The following is a 16,145-nucleotide window of genomic DNA, read 5'->3' as shown; positions in this document are numbered from 1 at the left end:
TTGTGCGGCTAGAAGGCCATCATACAGTTTTTTTCGTTTGACGTCTCTGATTGAGGGATGCGTGAACGGTTTGTGGGTTCTCCTTTGTCTGGTTGAGGTAGTTTGGAATAGGCGGTTGTTTAGGTAGGCTGGAGTGTCTCCGTTTATGGTTTTAAATAGTAGGCAGTAGAATTTGAATTGAGTCTAGCCTTACCTGCGTACGTTCTGTTTCAGAAGGAACTTGTCTAAACTTGTCTTGAATTCCTGGAGGGTGCTTTCTCCTATAACAGCCTCCAGAAGAGTGTTCCAGATTTCTACCACTCTCTGGGTGAAGAAGAACTTCCTTACGTTTGTATGGAATCTATCTCCTTTTAACTTTAAAGAGTGCCCTCTTGTTCTTTCCACCTTGGAGAGGGTGAATAATCTCTCTTTCTCTTCTAAGTCTATTCCCTTCATTATCTTGAATGTTTCAATCATGTCTCCTCTCAGTCTCCTCTTTTCAAGGGAGAAGAGGCCCAGTTTCTCTAGCCTCTCATTGTGCGGCAACTCCTCCAGTCCCTTAACCATTTTTATCGCTCTTCTCTGGACCCTTTCGAGTAGTACTATGTCCTTTTTCAGGTATGGTGACCAGTGTTGGATGCAGTATTCCAGGTGGGGGTGCACCATGGCCCAGTACAGCAGCATGATAACCTTCTCTGATCTGTTTGTGATCTCCTTCTTGATCATTCCTAGCATTCTGTTCGCCTTTTTCGCCACTGGCGCGGATGGCTTTATTAACTTGTCTACAAGTACTCCCAAGTCTCTTTCCTGGGGGGTCTTTGAGTACTGCACCGGACATCCTGTATTCATGTATAAGATTTTTGTTACTGACATACATCACCTTGCACTTATCCACGTTGAACCTCATTTGCCAATTCGCGGCCCATTTCTCGAGCGTGTTTATGTCTCATTTTAGGTCTTCGTAATCCTTCTGTGTCCTCACTACTCTGAATAACTTTGTATCGTCCGCAAATTTAATCACCTCGCTCGTCTTGACTTCCCCATATCTAGGTTTATTTTTTGAATAACAGCCATCTCTAACCTTCTCTTTACACTAGGCTTATTGTTTTATTAAGGTACTAGTTTATTGTTATGGTTTACATGATCACCTCCTTTTTTGTTAATAATTCCTTAGGTCAGCCAGTCGGCCTGCTTTAAATAAATGTTTCCAAAAACCTAGACTCTTCTGATTAATTTATTAGTTCTCAAGTTCAGTGATTTTTACATGAAAGGATTAAAAATTAAAATCAGAAAAGATGTTTGTGTTATCTAGTACTGAGTGCTATCTTTTTTCCCTAGATCCGTTTTATGTTGCTCTTCAGTCGGCAGGGGAAATTACGACTGCAAAAATGGTACATCTCATTATCTGACAAGGAGAAGAAGAAAATAACACGGGAGGTTACTCAGATTATCCTGGCCCGCAATCAAAAGGCGAGCAGCTTCGTGGAATGGAAAGATCTTAAACTTGTTTACAAAAGGTGTGAGTATTTTGGGTAGAATTTTTAGTTTTGAAGTTTAAACAACTTTAGGATCACCAGAGGTAAAATAAGAGAAAGTCTCCTTACTAACTACTGACTTCAAATTGGATAGAATACTGAAATGTTCGTAAATTATATTTCTATGACCTACCCAGTCCTGACTGACCAGGGAAATGAAATCTCTGACCTGGAATCAAATACAAGTCCTCTAGTTCCAGCCAACTCTAATTTCTCTTTATACAGAGTTCTTCTAATACTACAGCTAGGAATGGATATATTATACATTTTGGGCCTGATTTTAGAAATGGTGTCCCGATTGAGGGCAATGGTAGGCGTCCTACAGACATCTAATGGACCAATCAGGATGCATGTTTAAAAAAGAATTGATGGGGTGAAGGACGCCTACAATGTAAGTGGTGTTCATGCATATATAGAAACATCTAGGCATGCCTACAGATGCCTAAAGCCACCAGAAGTGGCCTTAGGCATCCGTAGGCTTACCTAGGGAGTTCTCATAGGTGCAAATCAGGTGCCTTAAATGTAGGCCTGTAAAATGCTTGCCTACATTTAGCCAAAACAAAGTAAACAATCCAACTTGTCTGCAGTCTACTTTTTTCCAACAGTATCAGATCTTGGTATATTAATCACATCTTTTGTCTATCACCACACATTTATAGTTTCATATTTCACTGCTCTTCACTATTTCACTTTTGATGGTCTATCTTGTCATCCATGTTTCCAAACATTACGGTGTATATTGGTTCACCTTCACTCATTACCCCTGTATCACAGAGTTCATGCATGCCTTGGTCAGCCATCAGTCATTCACACCTATTCTCACATTACACTCCATTGGTCAAACATTCTGGCTAGCACCTTTTAGTACCTCACTTTTTTCAATATCTCATCACATTACATATAATACTCTCAATTTCTCATCATATAACATTTACCTTTAGGACCCCTGAGGAAGGAGTGTTTCTCCAAAACACTGCCCGTGTCGGGTCTCGCATTTTAACATATGAGAACCATCATTGAGATTACCATATTTTATCAATAAAGTTGCTCTGCAGTTTTTTTCTTTTGTTTTTCATTCTTGGCCTACATTTAGCACATATACACCGTTTTAAATCCAATCAAATATTCACTTCAGCAGTGACTCATACCAAATTTAAATATTCTTGTACTTTTTTCCTAGGATCATCAGATGGCTGTCAGGGTATATAACTCCTGCTTTCACAGCCCTTATCTTCATTGATACGATTTTCTTATTTATTTTTAATAAACGGCTCATATTCTCACCTTTTTTTCATAGAAATTGTCATATATTTCATATAAAATATATCTTTTGAATCGGTGCTTCACCCCTCTCGACATAAATCCACGTTTCAATTCTTCTTCTTCAGGGTCAAAGTGATTAACAGCAGTAATGCTGATAAGGCCATTTAAAGGGAATCTCTGTTGTTAATTAGCTTCACTGTTAATCATCTCGACCCTGAAGAAGAATATTTGAAATGTGGATTCATGTCGGGAGGGGTGAAACACTGATTCAAAAGATAAGTTATATGAAATATATGACAATTTCTAAGAAAAAATGTGAGAATATGAGTTGTTCATAAAAAACTAAGAAAATCAGATCAATGGACAGAGGCTGTACCATGCAACCACAAATCAACAAAATAAAAACATCATTCGCAACTATGAGAAACCTAAGACAAATTTGAAAATTCTTTGACAGGAAACAATTCCAACTTATGGTACAATCTTTTATCCTTGGACTAATAAACTACTGCAACATACTTTACCTCCCCTGCCCAGTGACCATGATAAAGCAACTACAAACAATACAAAATACAGCCCTAAGACTCATCTATTCACTGAAAAAGTACGACCACATCACAGAGGCATACCACGACTCACACTGGCTCCCAATACAAGCAAGAGTACACTTCAAATTCTATTGCCTACTATTCAAAGCTATAAACGGAGACAGCCCAACCTACTGGAATAACCGACTAACTCAATCCACCTCAACCAGACATAGGAGAACCCACTCACTATTCACACACCCACCAACCAAAAATGTCAAATGAAGAAAACTATATGACAACCTAATGGCCACCAGAGCAGCAAAACTAGACAGACAACTCACCAATCTGCTGTCTTCAATCACAGATTACAAAACCTTCAAAAAAGAAACTAAAACTCTACTCTTCAAAAAATGCATAAAACCTATTTAACATGACCAGATCCATCCCAAACTCCATCTACTATACTATCTACTCCTTATCAAATCTAAAATGTTCAAATTACCCAACATGTATTACCTAATTTCACGACAATTCTTATGTAATCCGCCTATATATATTGTAACTTCATGACAACTCTTATGTAATCCGCCTTGAACCGCAAGGTAATGGCGGAATAGAAATCACTAATGTAATGTAATGGAGATAAGGGCTGCAAAAGCAGGAGTTATATACCCCGACAGCTATCAGATACCCAAGAAAAATAGGAAAAAAAAGTACAAGAATATTTAAATTGGGCTGAGTCACTGCTGAAGTGAATGTTTGACTGGATTTAAAGTTGTGTATACACGTATGTGATATTGTAAACCAGTCTGTTTTTATTAGCTTTGTGGTTGCTAGGCCTATATTTAAGCAATAGGTGTAATTCTGGATACGGTGCCTACCGGTGATTGACAGGCACCTACTGGGGCAGACGCTGTTTCCCAAAGCAGGCCCTTTATATGTAAAAATGTAATTACAAGAGAATTGGACAGATGGATGGCCCCCTGTGATCCTTAGCTACTGCCATGTTTTTGTTTCTATGTAGGAATAAGTTGACAAAACAATTGTAGATGATACTTTTCGTTGAATTAGAAATACATGTGTGAATATTTTAGGAGGGGTAAATGCCCATGATTGAACATATGAACATGAGCCAAGTTGAGGTTGCCCGAATAGATAAGTAACAACAGGTTGAACCTCAATAATTGGTACTAGTACTTATAAGTTTGAAATTGTTACCTACTCAACCATATTTATATTCATTGCCAAGTAAATTGTAGGCTGCAGCAGTGTGTTGATATATCAACCTGTAAAGAGATTTAGTTGGGTGGAGAACCAGGTTTGGACCTGCTTGGATGACCTTCCATCCTCTATGCATATCATTCTATTTACAAAGAGCTTAGTGTTAATTGGGCATGATCACCGGATTAAGTTAAATGCCGGCATCAACATTTAATTTTAATCTGTACATTCATCACCACTATCCACATAGGTGGTAGTGCAAACTATATGTTTTGATCAGTGACCACATTGGCATTATTAATTTTCTTTAGGTCTGCTATTTGGTAGACCTAAAATAAAAAACCATTAGCCATTTAGCAGTTGAATATTGTCTGCCTACATCATTCATAGGGTCTCCTTTGAATGATGTAGACAGTGGCGCAGTGGTTAAAAGCTACAGCCTCAGCACCCTGGGGTTGTGGGTTCAAACCCACGCTGCACCTTGTGACCCTGGGTAAGTCACTTTATTCCCACCATTGCCCCAGATATACTAGATAGATTATGAGCCCGCCGGGACAGACAGGGAAAAATGCTTGAGTACCTGAATAAATTCATGTAAACCGTTCTGAGCTCTCCTGGGAGAACGGTATAGAAATCTGAATAAATAAATAAATAAACCTATCCTGGCTCAGTTATATAGATAGCATTACGTTATTAGCAATTTTAAACACCCTGATAATTCTCACATAATTCTTCAGATAAACTAATCTAATCTAATCCTTAGGTTTGTATACTGCATCATCTCCACGTTCGTAGAGCTCGACGCGGTTTACAGTAGGAGAAATAGGAAGGAACTACAACATAGGGTTAGAGGTAGAAGTGTGAAGAAAATTTAGAGGACTTGGGAAGCCAAGATATAAGAGTTTCTTTGATTCCTAAGTTGGAGAGAGACTTACATTTTTTGAGAAAAGCCAGGTTTTCAGATGTTTGCGGAAACTAATTACACATTTGCCTGCACATGTAATTGTCTTTGAATAATAGTCTGAGAGGATTCGGATAAGTGCTAGAAAGGTGAACGAGGCAGTAAGAGTGAAATTTGCAATTATCTGTCTTTTGCTAGGAAAGTAGGCTGTTACTCATTAAGGCCCTCTTTTACAAAGGGGTTTACTGTGGTGACCCAAGGTAATTGCACCGAAGCCCATTGGGAATTAATGGGCTTGTTATTACAACTGCAGATGTGTGCATCCACTATCTTGCTCATTCTCTTCTTGTTACCTACGTACACAAAGGGAAGGGCACAGGCACATTCATCCCAGACACCGCCCCTCCCCCACAACTGTTCATATTGCAGCTCTGAAAACAAAATACAGATGGTGTGATCCACTCTATAGTTTACTTTTATATTCAGAGAGAAAAGTCAACAAGGAAGCTGAAGGTGCTACCTCCTTTTATTGAGCTTTCATAATTCGTTTGCGACTAGTTTTTGAAAACCTTTTTCATTGGTTCCGTGCAGAATGAACTGGAAATAATGATGGTGGATGTTTTAATTATCCTTCTGTATTACAGCTTTGAAAACAAACTCATATAATACAAAGTATATGGCTGGATGTGTATCCACAGAGGAGCAAAAAGCTGAGGGAGACAGAATTTATAGGGATGGGCTCAGAGACTGATGTATGTGATGTCTGGTGAACTTTCTCAATATATCTTCTTTAAACACTTTAATACACTCCTTAGTAATAGCCAAAATAGACTATTGCAATTCCCTCTATAAAGGGGGCATCACTTAAGGAACTAAGACGGTTACAAATCATTCAAAACACCACAATAAAAATCATCACCAAATCCAGAAAGTTTGATCACGTTACACCCCCTTCTAAAGCAAGCTCACTGGTTACCAATAAACCACAGAATTACATTTAAAATATGCTTATTGACTCATAAAACATTAATCTTTAAATTTCTCCTATTCCTGGAAAAAATGCATATTCCCTATACTCCGTAAAGAGCATTAAGATCTGACGACAAAAACCTCCTGTCCATCCAATCCTTAAGATGCATTAATACCTGAAGAGATACTATCTTTTCAGTTGTAGCCCCACAAACCTGGAATTCACTCCCGAAACAAGAGGGAAGAAAAGTCATCAGACAAATTCAAAGGATTATTAAAAGCCTTTCTATTTAAAGATGCTTTCGATGGTTAAAATTTCTAAGAGGCTCTGATTATCGTCTTTTCCCTGCCCTTCTGTGTTGGCCTTTAACTGTCTTTTTCCTATCACAATTGTAGTTTTCTCCTCAACCTTTTGTATCTAATCAGTCACGTTAGTCCATGTCTATGTTAGTAATTGTTTTACCTGTCATCCTCATATTTTATTGTACATCGCTCTGAATTCCGAAATTTTATTTTATCAAAATTTTATTAAACTTGGAGTACTAAAATATATTGAAATCCATCCATATTTTTTGTAACTAACATATTATATTTTGCTAATATTACTTTATATCCTCATTTATCTCACTCAAAATGTACAGGAAAATGAAAAGAAACATTAAAGAAAATCCAATACACAAGAAAACAGTCATCATATAGTCCATATCTCGAGACTGATCATCACTAAACTTACTGAGGACAAACTGGCCATCGAAATAACTCGATTCTCACCGGCTCAAAAAATTCAGAAACAGAAGTTTGAGGAGCAGATTTATCTAACAAAATAGTTTATAAATGTGTGATATCAGTAAATATATGTATATTTCTTGTCTCCATAAGTAATCAGGCATTTACAAGGGAATCCTAAGAAAAAAGTTTGCTCCCACAGCTAGGACCTTAGGCTCAGTGGCGTAGTAAGGGGGCGCCGGCACCCCTCCTCCTCTTTGTCCCCTTACACACTTTTCCCCCTGCCACGCGCACACCCCTTCTCTTCTCCTTTACCTTTTTAACTTTGGCATGAGCAGCCACCAACTTGCTGCCTGTGTTGGCTTCAGCACTCTCTCTGATGTCACTTCCGGGACCTGTGCCCAGGAAGTGACATCAGAGAGAGCACTGAAGCCGATGCAGGCAGTAAGTTGGTGACTGCTCGCGCTGAAGTTAAAATGGTACGGGGAAGGGGTACATGTGTGGAAGGAGAGGGCGCCATCGCCCCGGGCGTCGCTCAACCCTCGCTACACCACTGCTTAGACCTAATCTGTAGGAATTGCTTTCGATGAAGCTGTTTGTCTGAATACATCTGGAAACATATTAATAGGTCGACCACAAAACGGAATTTGCATTTAGGAAAATACAGGGCTCCTTTTACTAAGCTGCAAAAGCGTTTTTAGCGCACGCAGGATTGTTGCACGCTAAACCCGCACTACACTGCTAGAACTAATGGCAGCTCAATGCTGCATTAAGGTCTAGCACGCGTGGCAATTCAGCGCACGCTAAGCGCGCGCTAAAACCGCTATCGCAGTTTAGTAAAAGGAGCCCACAATTTCAAGGTCAAATTCTTCTCAATGTCTTTATGAAAGGTAAGTAACAATGTAGCATGTTTTTCTATAACAGGGGTGTCCATCCTTTTGGCTTCCCTGGGCCGCATTGGCTGAAAAAAATTTTTCTGGGGCTGCACAAATGCGCAAACGCTGTAGCAAGACAGAGGAGGGAGCCGGCAAGACGGTAAACACCCGGGGGCAGCAGAGGAAAACACTGCATTGCCCTCGACCAGGGTCTCACAAAATACTTCACGGGGCCGCAGGCTGGACACCCCTGAAATATCCTGAGAGGACTCTAAAAAATTGAGAAACATCCAAGCTATCTGGAGTAACTACTTGATCTAAGCCTCCCTCCTCCTTAGTAACCTTGGAACCTCTTGACACATAATAAATATGCTCTACTCATTGCTAATAAATTAGCCTGAGAAAGTTTCAAAACATCCTTTAGATATTTCTTTAAAAGTTCCAGAGGAGCTAAGTAGTGAGTTATTGGGAAGATCCTACAATTTTGAGGGTGAAAACGATTTTCCGTTATTTCTAACAGCATGCAATAAGGAACTAATTTTAACTGTGGACACAGCTGCAGCTTGTAGAGCATTCAAGAATTGTTCAATTCTGTCCCCTCTAACCTTTTCTCAGTCTTGGAGAATTTTACAGCTCCTTCCTGAGAAAACTGACATAATTGAGGAATAGTTCCTTGCATTAAGTTATCAAGTCATTTTTATTTATTGGGATTTACTGTCTGCCATTGCTAATAGGAATTTAATGCAAATTAGTCAAGCACATCCATATTTACTATGAACTTTTTTCACAAAAAAAAGTTTATTGTGGGGCTCACTTTCAAAGGTTTCTGTGGTACTTGGTGTGGGGTGACGGGAATAAATCGCGCGAGACAACAGCGCGCAGACAACTGAGCGCAAGGTTGACGGCGCGCCATAGAAAAGCACTATTTTAAAGGGCTCCGACGGAGGGTGTAGGGGGGAACCCCCCCACTTTACTTAACAAACATTGCGCTGGCGTTGTGGGGGTTGGGGGGGTTGTAACCCCCCACATTATACTTAAAACTGAACTTTTTCCCTAAAAAACAGGCAAAAAGTTTGGTTTCAAGTATAATGAGGGGGGTTACAACCCCCCAAATCCCCCACAACGCCAGCGCGATGTCTGTTAAGTAAAATGGGGGGGTTCCCCACCAACACCGCCCGTCGGAACCCTTTAAAATAGTGCTTTTCTTCGGCGCGCCATCAACCTTGCGCTCAATTGTCTGCGCTCAGTTGTCGGCGCGCCGTTGCCTCGCGCGATTTTGTCTATGAACCTTGGTGTGGTACTATGAAATGAGTTAAGTCGGTTACACAATCTCATTTGTGAAGATTTTTAATACATATAGTTTAAATATCAGTTTCCAGCTAATAAGCTAGTTTGCATAATTTTGCATCACCATCCCTCATAAGGAAGGGCTGGGCTCACTGGTTGAGCTGCTGCCTCTGCCTCCAGAGGTTGGGAGATCAAATCCTGGTGCTGCTCATTGTGACCCTGGGCAAGACACTTAATCCTACAGTGCCCACTGCTTTGAATTTCAGCTGTGAAATGCCAAAGTGACAAAAAAGGTGGTATACAAGTTCTCATTCCCTTCCCCTCATTAGCAATCAGTTCACATGAAACTTTGCAATAGTGAAGCTGTGTATAAGCCACGTGCCCAAATACTTGTTGAGAAGTCAGTGGTTAAAATTTGCTATGCCTGTCTCTTTTCATGAAATATTAGCACAAATCCTGCAAATATTTGTGCCACAGTTGGCATGGAAATTTACTCCAACCCTGGGAATGTCTAATGTACAGATGTGTGCTTACTTGCAGCTTGCATGATGTAATTCTATGACTTCTTAAAAATCAAGTAGTGAATGTTTCTTTACGGAGAGGGTGGTGGATGCCTGGAATGCGCTCCCAAGAGAGGTGGTGGTGATGAAAACGGTGACATAAGTTACATAAGGACCTTCGGTCCATCAAGTCCGGCGATCAGCACACGCGGAGGCCCAGCCAGGTGTACACCTGGCATAATTTTAGTCAAACATATCCCTCAATGCCTCTCGTAAGGAGATGTGCATCTAATCTAATCTAATCTAATCCTTAGGTTTGTATACCGCATCATCTCCACGTTCGTAGAGCTCGACGCGGTTTACAGAAGGAGAAATAGGAAGGAACTACAACAGAGGGTTAGAGGTAGAAGTGTGAAGAAAATTTAGAGGAGCATCTAGTTTGCTTTTAAATCCTAGGATGGTGGATTCCGCAATAACCTCCTCTGGGAGAGCATTCCAGGTATCCACCACTCGCTGCATGAAGCAGAACTTCCTGATATTTGTCCTGGACTTGTCCCTCCCCAGCTTCAGTCCATGTCATCTTGTCCGTGTCACATTGGACATTGTAAATAACTTATTTTCCTGCTCTATTTTGTCGATTCCTTTCAGTATTTTGAAAGTCTCAATCATATCCCCTCGCAGTCTCCTCTTCCCAAGGGAGAACTATCCCAGTCTCCTAAGTCATTCCTCGTATTCCAAGTTCTCCATACCTTTTACCACCTTCGTGATGGAGTTCAAAAAAGCGTGGGATGAACACAGAGGATCTAGAATCAGAAAATAATAGCAAATATTGAAGAACTAAGGCCAGTACTGGGCAGACTTGCACGGTCTGTGTCTGTATATGGCCGTTTGGGGGAGGATGGGCTGGGGAGGGCTTCAATGGCTAGGAGGGTGTAAGTCAGGGGTCTCAAAGTCCCTCCTTGAGGGCCGCAATCCAGTCGGGTTTTCAGGATTTCCCCAATGAATATGCATGAGATCTATGTGCATGCACTGCTTTCAATGCATATTCATTGAGGAAATCCTGAAAACTCGACTGGATTGCGGCCCTCAAGGAGGGACTTTGAGATCCCTGGTGTAGATGGACTGAAGTGAGCTTTGACGAATTCTTCAGTAGTTGGAATCTAAGAACAGTACCAGGCAGTGCTTTGGATTCTTGCCCAGAAATAGCTAAGAAGAAGAAGAAAAAAAAACCCAACAAATTTTTAGATTGAATCAGATTGGGCAGACTGGATGGACTATGTTACTATGTTAATTGTTTGTATGTCAGAGCCAGTAAAAGGAGCAGGTATAAATGTGTTGGGGGAGATGGGGAGGTGAAACAGCTGCCCTAAGCCCCACAGCTCCAGGGGCCCCATGGTCCAGGAACCTCTTCTCCTTTTCCCACCAGTTATTTCCCTTTGTAGTGGATGTCGAGAAGCAAGCAGAAACAATTTTTGTTAGAAAACTCGCCTTTCATTGTCAGAGCAGCAGTTTTTACAACTCGCTGCGCTGGCCAGCATTGGGCCATTTTCTTTGACGGTCCCGCCTACTTCTGCTTCTGCAAAGGCAGGACCCAGCAGAGAGGAAGGCCCAACACAGCCAGTGCATTGAGTTGTGAAGGCTTCCACTGCCTACGATAAAAGGTGAGTTTTCTGGAGGGAGGGTGACAGAACACCCTGAATTTTTGTGTGGTAGGGAGAGGAAGAAAAATATGTTGGACCAAAGGGGAGGGTGGAGAAGAGTGAAATGTGTTGGGCCTTGTCGGGGGTGGGGAGAGATGGAGATTGCTAGACCCTAGCATGGGAGGAAGGCTGGAGGGAGGTGGAGATGTGCTAGACCCTGGGATGGGAGGGGGGCTGGAGAGAAACAGAGATATGCTGGACCTGCCAGGAAGGGGAACAGTAGAGGAGAGTCGACCCATAGGCAGAGAGAGAGGGCGTAATGCCAGACCATGATGAGGGCCAGGTGAGAGAGATGCTGGACTTAAAATGTGGGAGGAAGGGAAGGGTAAGGGCACAGATAATAAATACTGGGCATAGAGTAAGAATGGAGACAGGGACACAGCAATGGTGGAAAAAGAGTGGGAAGGGTTACCAAGGAGCATTGTTCATCACAAGGGGAAGGATAGGGGCACACTGTGAATGTAAGGGGACGATAGGAATACTTAAAGAACAGATGCTGAACATGGGGGGAAGATAGGAACAGGAAAAATGAGGAGAGATGCTGGGGAGGACAGATAGGGACTTGAAAAGAAGATGGATGGCAGACATAGAGAGGAGAAATACCAAGTAGACTCTAGAAAATCAGGAAAAACAGAGAAAAACATAACAAATTGAATGGAAAATAAAATGCTATGACTACAAATGTAGAAAAAAATATTTTATTTATCAATTGGACTGTTAACTTTGAGAAATTGGCATCTCTGATATTTGCATTTCTGTTTCTCTGGTATTGCTGAGAGTGGGGGCTACTGGGAGAAGGGGAGCAAAAACTAGTGTCGGTGGAGACGATAAAAATTTGGAGAGAATTCAGTTTGAGGAAGGACTCCTCACTGGGGCCCAGATGCACTAAAGCCAGCGATCGTCACTAACCTTATTTTAACAGCTTAAGTGGCGATCGCGTTTGCCGACCCGATGCAGAAAATGGCTCACCGCCTGGTTTTCGGCACGATCGCTCATTCCCCAATCCAACCATGCAGATAAGCTAATTAATATTAAAATGCTCTAACATGGCTTCCTGATGCACTAAAAAAAAGTGTTTACCTCTCTAACCTCCTTTTTAAAAAAATGGACACAGATGATGTGCATGTTATACATGCATAATATCTGTCCCATTAGAAAAAAAAAAGAAAATAAAGGGCCCCCCTGCCACGCCTTCCCCAACAAAGGCACCATGAACTGCACCCCCCCTCCCCATGCCAGCAAAAACGGCAGGATCTTCTTAGGTATCATATCAGAGGGCAGGAGGAGACACCTGACTGGAAGCTGCTGTGGCTCAATGGGTCAAAGCCCTGTTCCCATCTTCCAAAGGTCATAGGTTTGATCCCAACCAGCTCCCCCATTGGCGCTCAGCGTTATGTAAATCAGTCAACAGACATTTATATTGAAGCCTCTCCCATGCCATGCCATATCATGCGCACACCTATCTATTTAGGTGTAGCTTTTCCTGATGGGCACCCATGAAATTGTGGACACGTCTCCAAACTCACATCTACATCCTTTGGATGCCCAAGTGCCAATTAGCGCTTGTTAAGATTCTTAAATCCTAAGTTAACCATTTTCTTTGGACACCTAAGTCGCACCTAACGTTAGGTGTGATTTAGGCACCCTTTATATAATCTGGGCTTATGTTGGTAGCCCTCCAATCTTTAGGTGCTATGGCTGATTTTAATGATAGAAAGTTGTAATCTCTGAAATTTCATTTTTGAGTTCTTTCAGCACTTTGGGCTATATACTATCTGGTCCAAGTGATTTACTGCATTTTAGTTTGTCGGTTTGCCCTATTACATCTTCCATGTTTAGAGTTGTTTTCTCTGCATCATCTCCATTCATGTATAGCTCCATTGTATCTACTCCATTGCACTCATGTATAGCTCCGTTGCATCCTCAGTAAAAGACTGAAGAATTTATTCAGCCTCTTTACTGTCTGTCTCTCCCCGCCCCCTCCCCAAATGTTCTATTTAACCCCTCAATCATCTAATGGTCTAACTGATTCTCTCAAATGCTTCTTGCTTCAAATATACCTGAAAAAACTTTAAAAAAAAATAAAAAAATTTTAGTGAGTGCCATAACAGCAAGCTTATTTTCAAATTATTTTTATTCTGTGTTTGGGTTTTTTGTCTTCCTTATAGGTACATTGCATTTAACTTGGTAGTGCTGTATGCTGATTTCTATTTTCTTCATTTGGAACCTTTATATTTTTCGGAAAGATATTTTTTTGGCTATACTAGCCACTTTCACCTTGCCTTTTAATCAAGTTAGCTGTCATCTGGGTTGCACCTAGTGTAAACTCTTAAACTTTGTAGCAGATTTGTCTAGATTTAATTTTTTTAACCATTTTCCTCATTAAAGGTAAATATAAACATTGTCCAAGAATCTACTGGAGTTGCAGGGAGCTGCTCCTGGGACTGCAGCCTGACTTAAAAGCACCTCAGGCTAAGAGTTTAATTTTGAATATTATATTTTATTGGATTAACTGAATGCTATCCAGGAAGCTATTACCTACAATTAATTTGTTTGACAATTATGTAAATAATTGAACTGACATGAAATTTTGAACCTTTCTTTGCCAGCAAATACGTGATAACTGTATTTGGCTCTTTCTTGTCTTCTGTTTCAGGTATGCTAGCCTATATTTTTGTTGTGCAATAGAAGACCAAGATAATGAATTACTGACTTTAGAGATCGTTCATCGATTTGTAGAATTATTGGACAAGTATTTTGGAAATGTAAGTGCTTATCTTAGTTTATTGCTTATTTAAAAAATCTGATATGCTATCATTTCTTGTTAACAGTCACAGCAGTGTACAAATATAAATTATAAAATACATACGTAAAGTCGCTGCATCAAAATAGGAAACGATACTAATCACCCAATTGTCTATTTAACTGCAAACTAGATTTAGAAGATAAAAAAATCGGATAAATATGGAGATTATTCAGCTGCACATGGTCCAGGTTGATTATCCTATAACTTTTTTTTCCTTGTTTAGATGGTATTTGGATTTTGCCCACTCCAAGAAATGTGATCATGATTTTAAGCCTGTCTCTATTTGTGTATTTATCATGCTTATAAACTGTCCTTCCCTGGAGGGCTACTAAGCAGTGAATACCACCAAAAATAAAACCCACAATCAAAATAGGTATGATAACAAGATACTAACATTAACTCTCTCTTTTACAAAGGTGCGCTAAGCTTTTTAGCGTGGGCTAAACACTAACGGGTGCATGTTATCCTATGGACGTGTTAGAGGTTAGCACACGCGTTGATTTAGCGCACACTAAATCCATGCTAAAATGCTTAGTGCACCTTTGTAAAAGAGGGCCTAAATGAAATCGCTAAAAACTGTGAAGCCAGAGGTGAAATAATAACAGATCAATTCTACTACTACTAATCATTTCTATAGCGCTCCTGGATGAATGCAGCACTGTACACATTATATGCAGGTACTTTATCTGTCCCTAGTGAGCTCACAATCTAGCCCCCCCTCTTTTTTTATTTTTTTTTTAAATTTATAAATTTTGAATACATTTACAATATCCAATAAATCAAAGGAAAAAAGGAAAATAAGTAAATAAATCAGTACATAATCAAACTATACATACATAATTCCTTTTAAGCCCACATTAATGGGGAACACATCTTGCTATTTCTATCAAATAAATTCAGGAAAATAAAGGACAATAATTCTCGGTTCAAACTAAGAACCTTGAATCATTTCTTAAATTGGGATATTGTTAATCTAATTTCTCCTCATATTCTCAGCTAAATGAAACAAATCTCATTTCTCATTTCTGTTCTCTTGCAACCAAAAATTGTTGTAATTGTATAGGATCCCAAAAAACATACTCAACATCATTTAACTTAACTAGACATTTACATGGAAATTTCAGATAGAAAGATGCATCTAGGGCCAAAACTCTATCCTTCAATTTCAGAAATTCCTTCCTCCTCATTTGAGTGGTCCTGGATACATCTGGGAAAATCCTAACCAAATCCCCACAAAATTTCTTTAACCTATTTTTGAAGTAAAGTCTTATTATTAACATTTTGTCCATCTCACTCAAGCATGTTATTACCAGGGTGGACCGACTCTGGATCACATCCTGTGTATCTTCTAAAAATTCAGTCAAGTTTACCTCTGGTGTGGTCAGATGGTCCACCTCCTGGGCAGATTCGAGGTTTTTTGGAGGAATATAATAATAATAATTTATTGGAAAATTCTCTGCGTTGGCCATTCCCAGTACTTCTTTAAAATACTTCCTTAATAAGATTTCAGGTGACAGTAAATGAGTTACTGGAAAATTGACCAAGTGGAGATTTTTCGCTCTATTCATATTCTCCATATATTCTATTTTAGAATGTATCACTGTAGAATCTTTAACAGCTGATACCTAGACAGCTTGTAAATTATTACATTGAGTTTCAATAGCATTTAGTCGTTTATCCAAACAAACTAAATTAGAATCCACATTTTCTAGTTTAGACGAAACAGACTGAGAAAAATCCCCCATTTGTTTCATTGTTACCCTGAGATACCCTTCAACTCTAGTTATTCCTTGCCATAAGTCCTTTAAGGTAATATCCTGCGTTTCCTCTGTTTGTGGATTTTCTTCCACTCC

General features: G+C 40.0%; 1 protein-coding gene across 1 annotated transcript in view; it reads left to right on the top strand.

Moving 5' to 3' along the window:
• AP1S3 (adaptor related protein complex 1 subunit sigma 3) overlaps positions 1 to 16,145 on the top strand; it is a 40,189-nt gene that overhangs the window by 15,092 nt on the left and 8,952 nt on the right. The window contains exons 2-3 of the mRNA XM_033958893.1: positions 1,318 to 1,496; positions 14,143 to 14,251. Coding sequence (XP_033814784.1) covers positions 1,318 to 1,496; positions 14,143 to 14,251 — 288 coding nt within the window. The remainder of the gene's footprint in view (positions 1 to 1,317; positions 1,497 to 14,142; positions 14,252 to 16,145) is intronic.

The sequence above is a fragment of the Geotrypetes seraphini genome, chromosome 9, assembly GCF_902459505.1.
Source record: "Geotrypetes seraphini chromosome 9, aGeoSer1.1, whole genome shotgun sequence".
NCBI lineage: Eukaryota > Metazoa > Chordata > Amphibia > Gymnophiona > Dermophiidae > Geotrypetes > Geotrypetes seraphini.
This window is presented reverse-complemented; position numbering and strand designations above follow the sequence as displayed.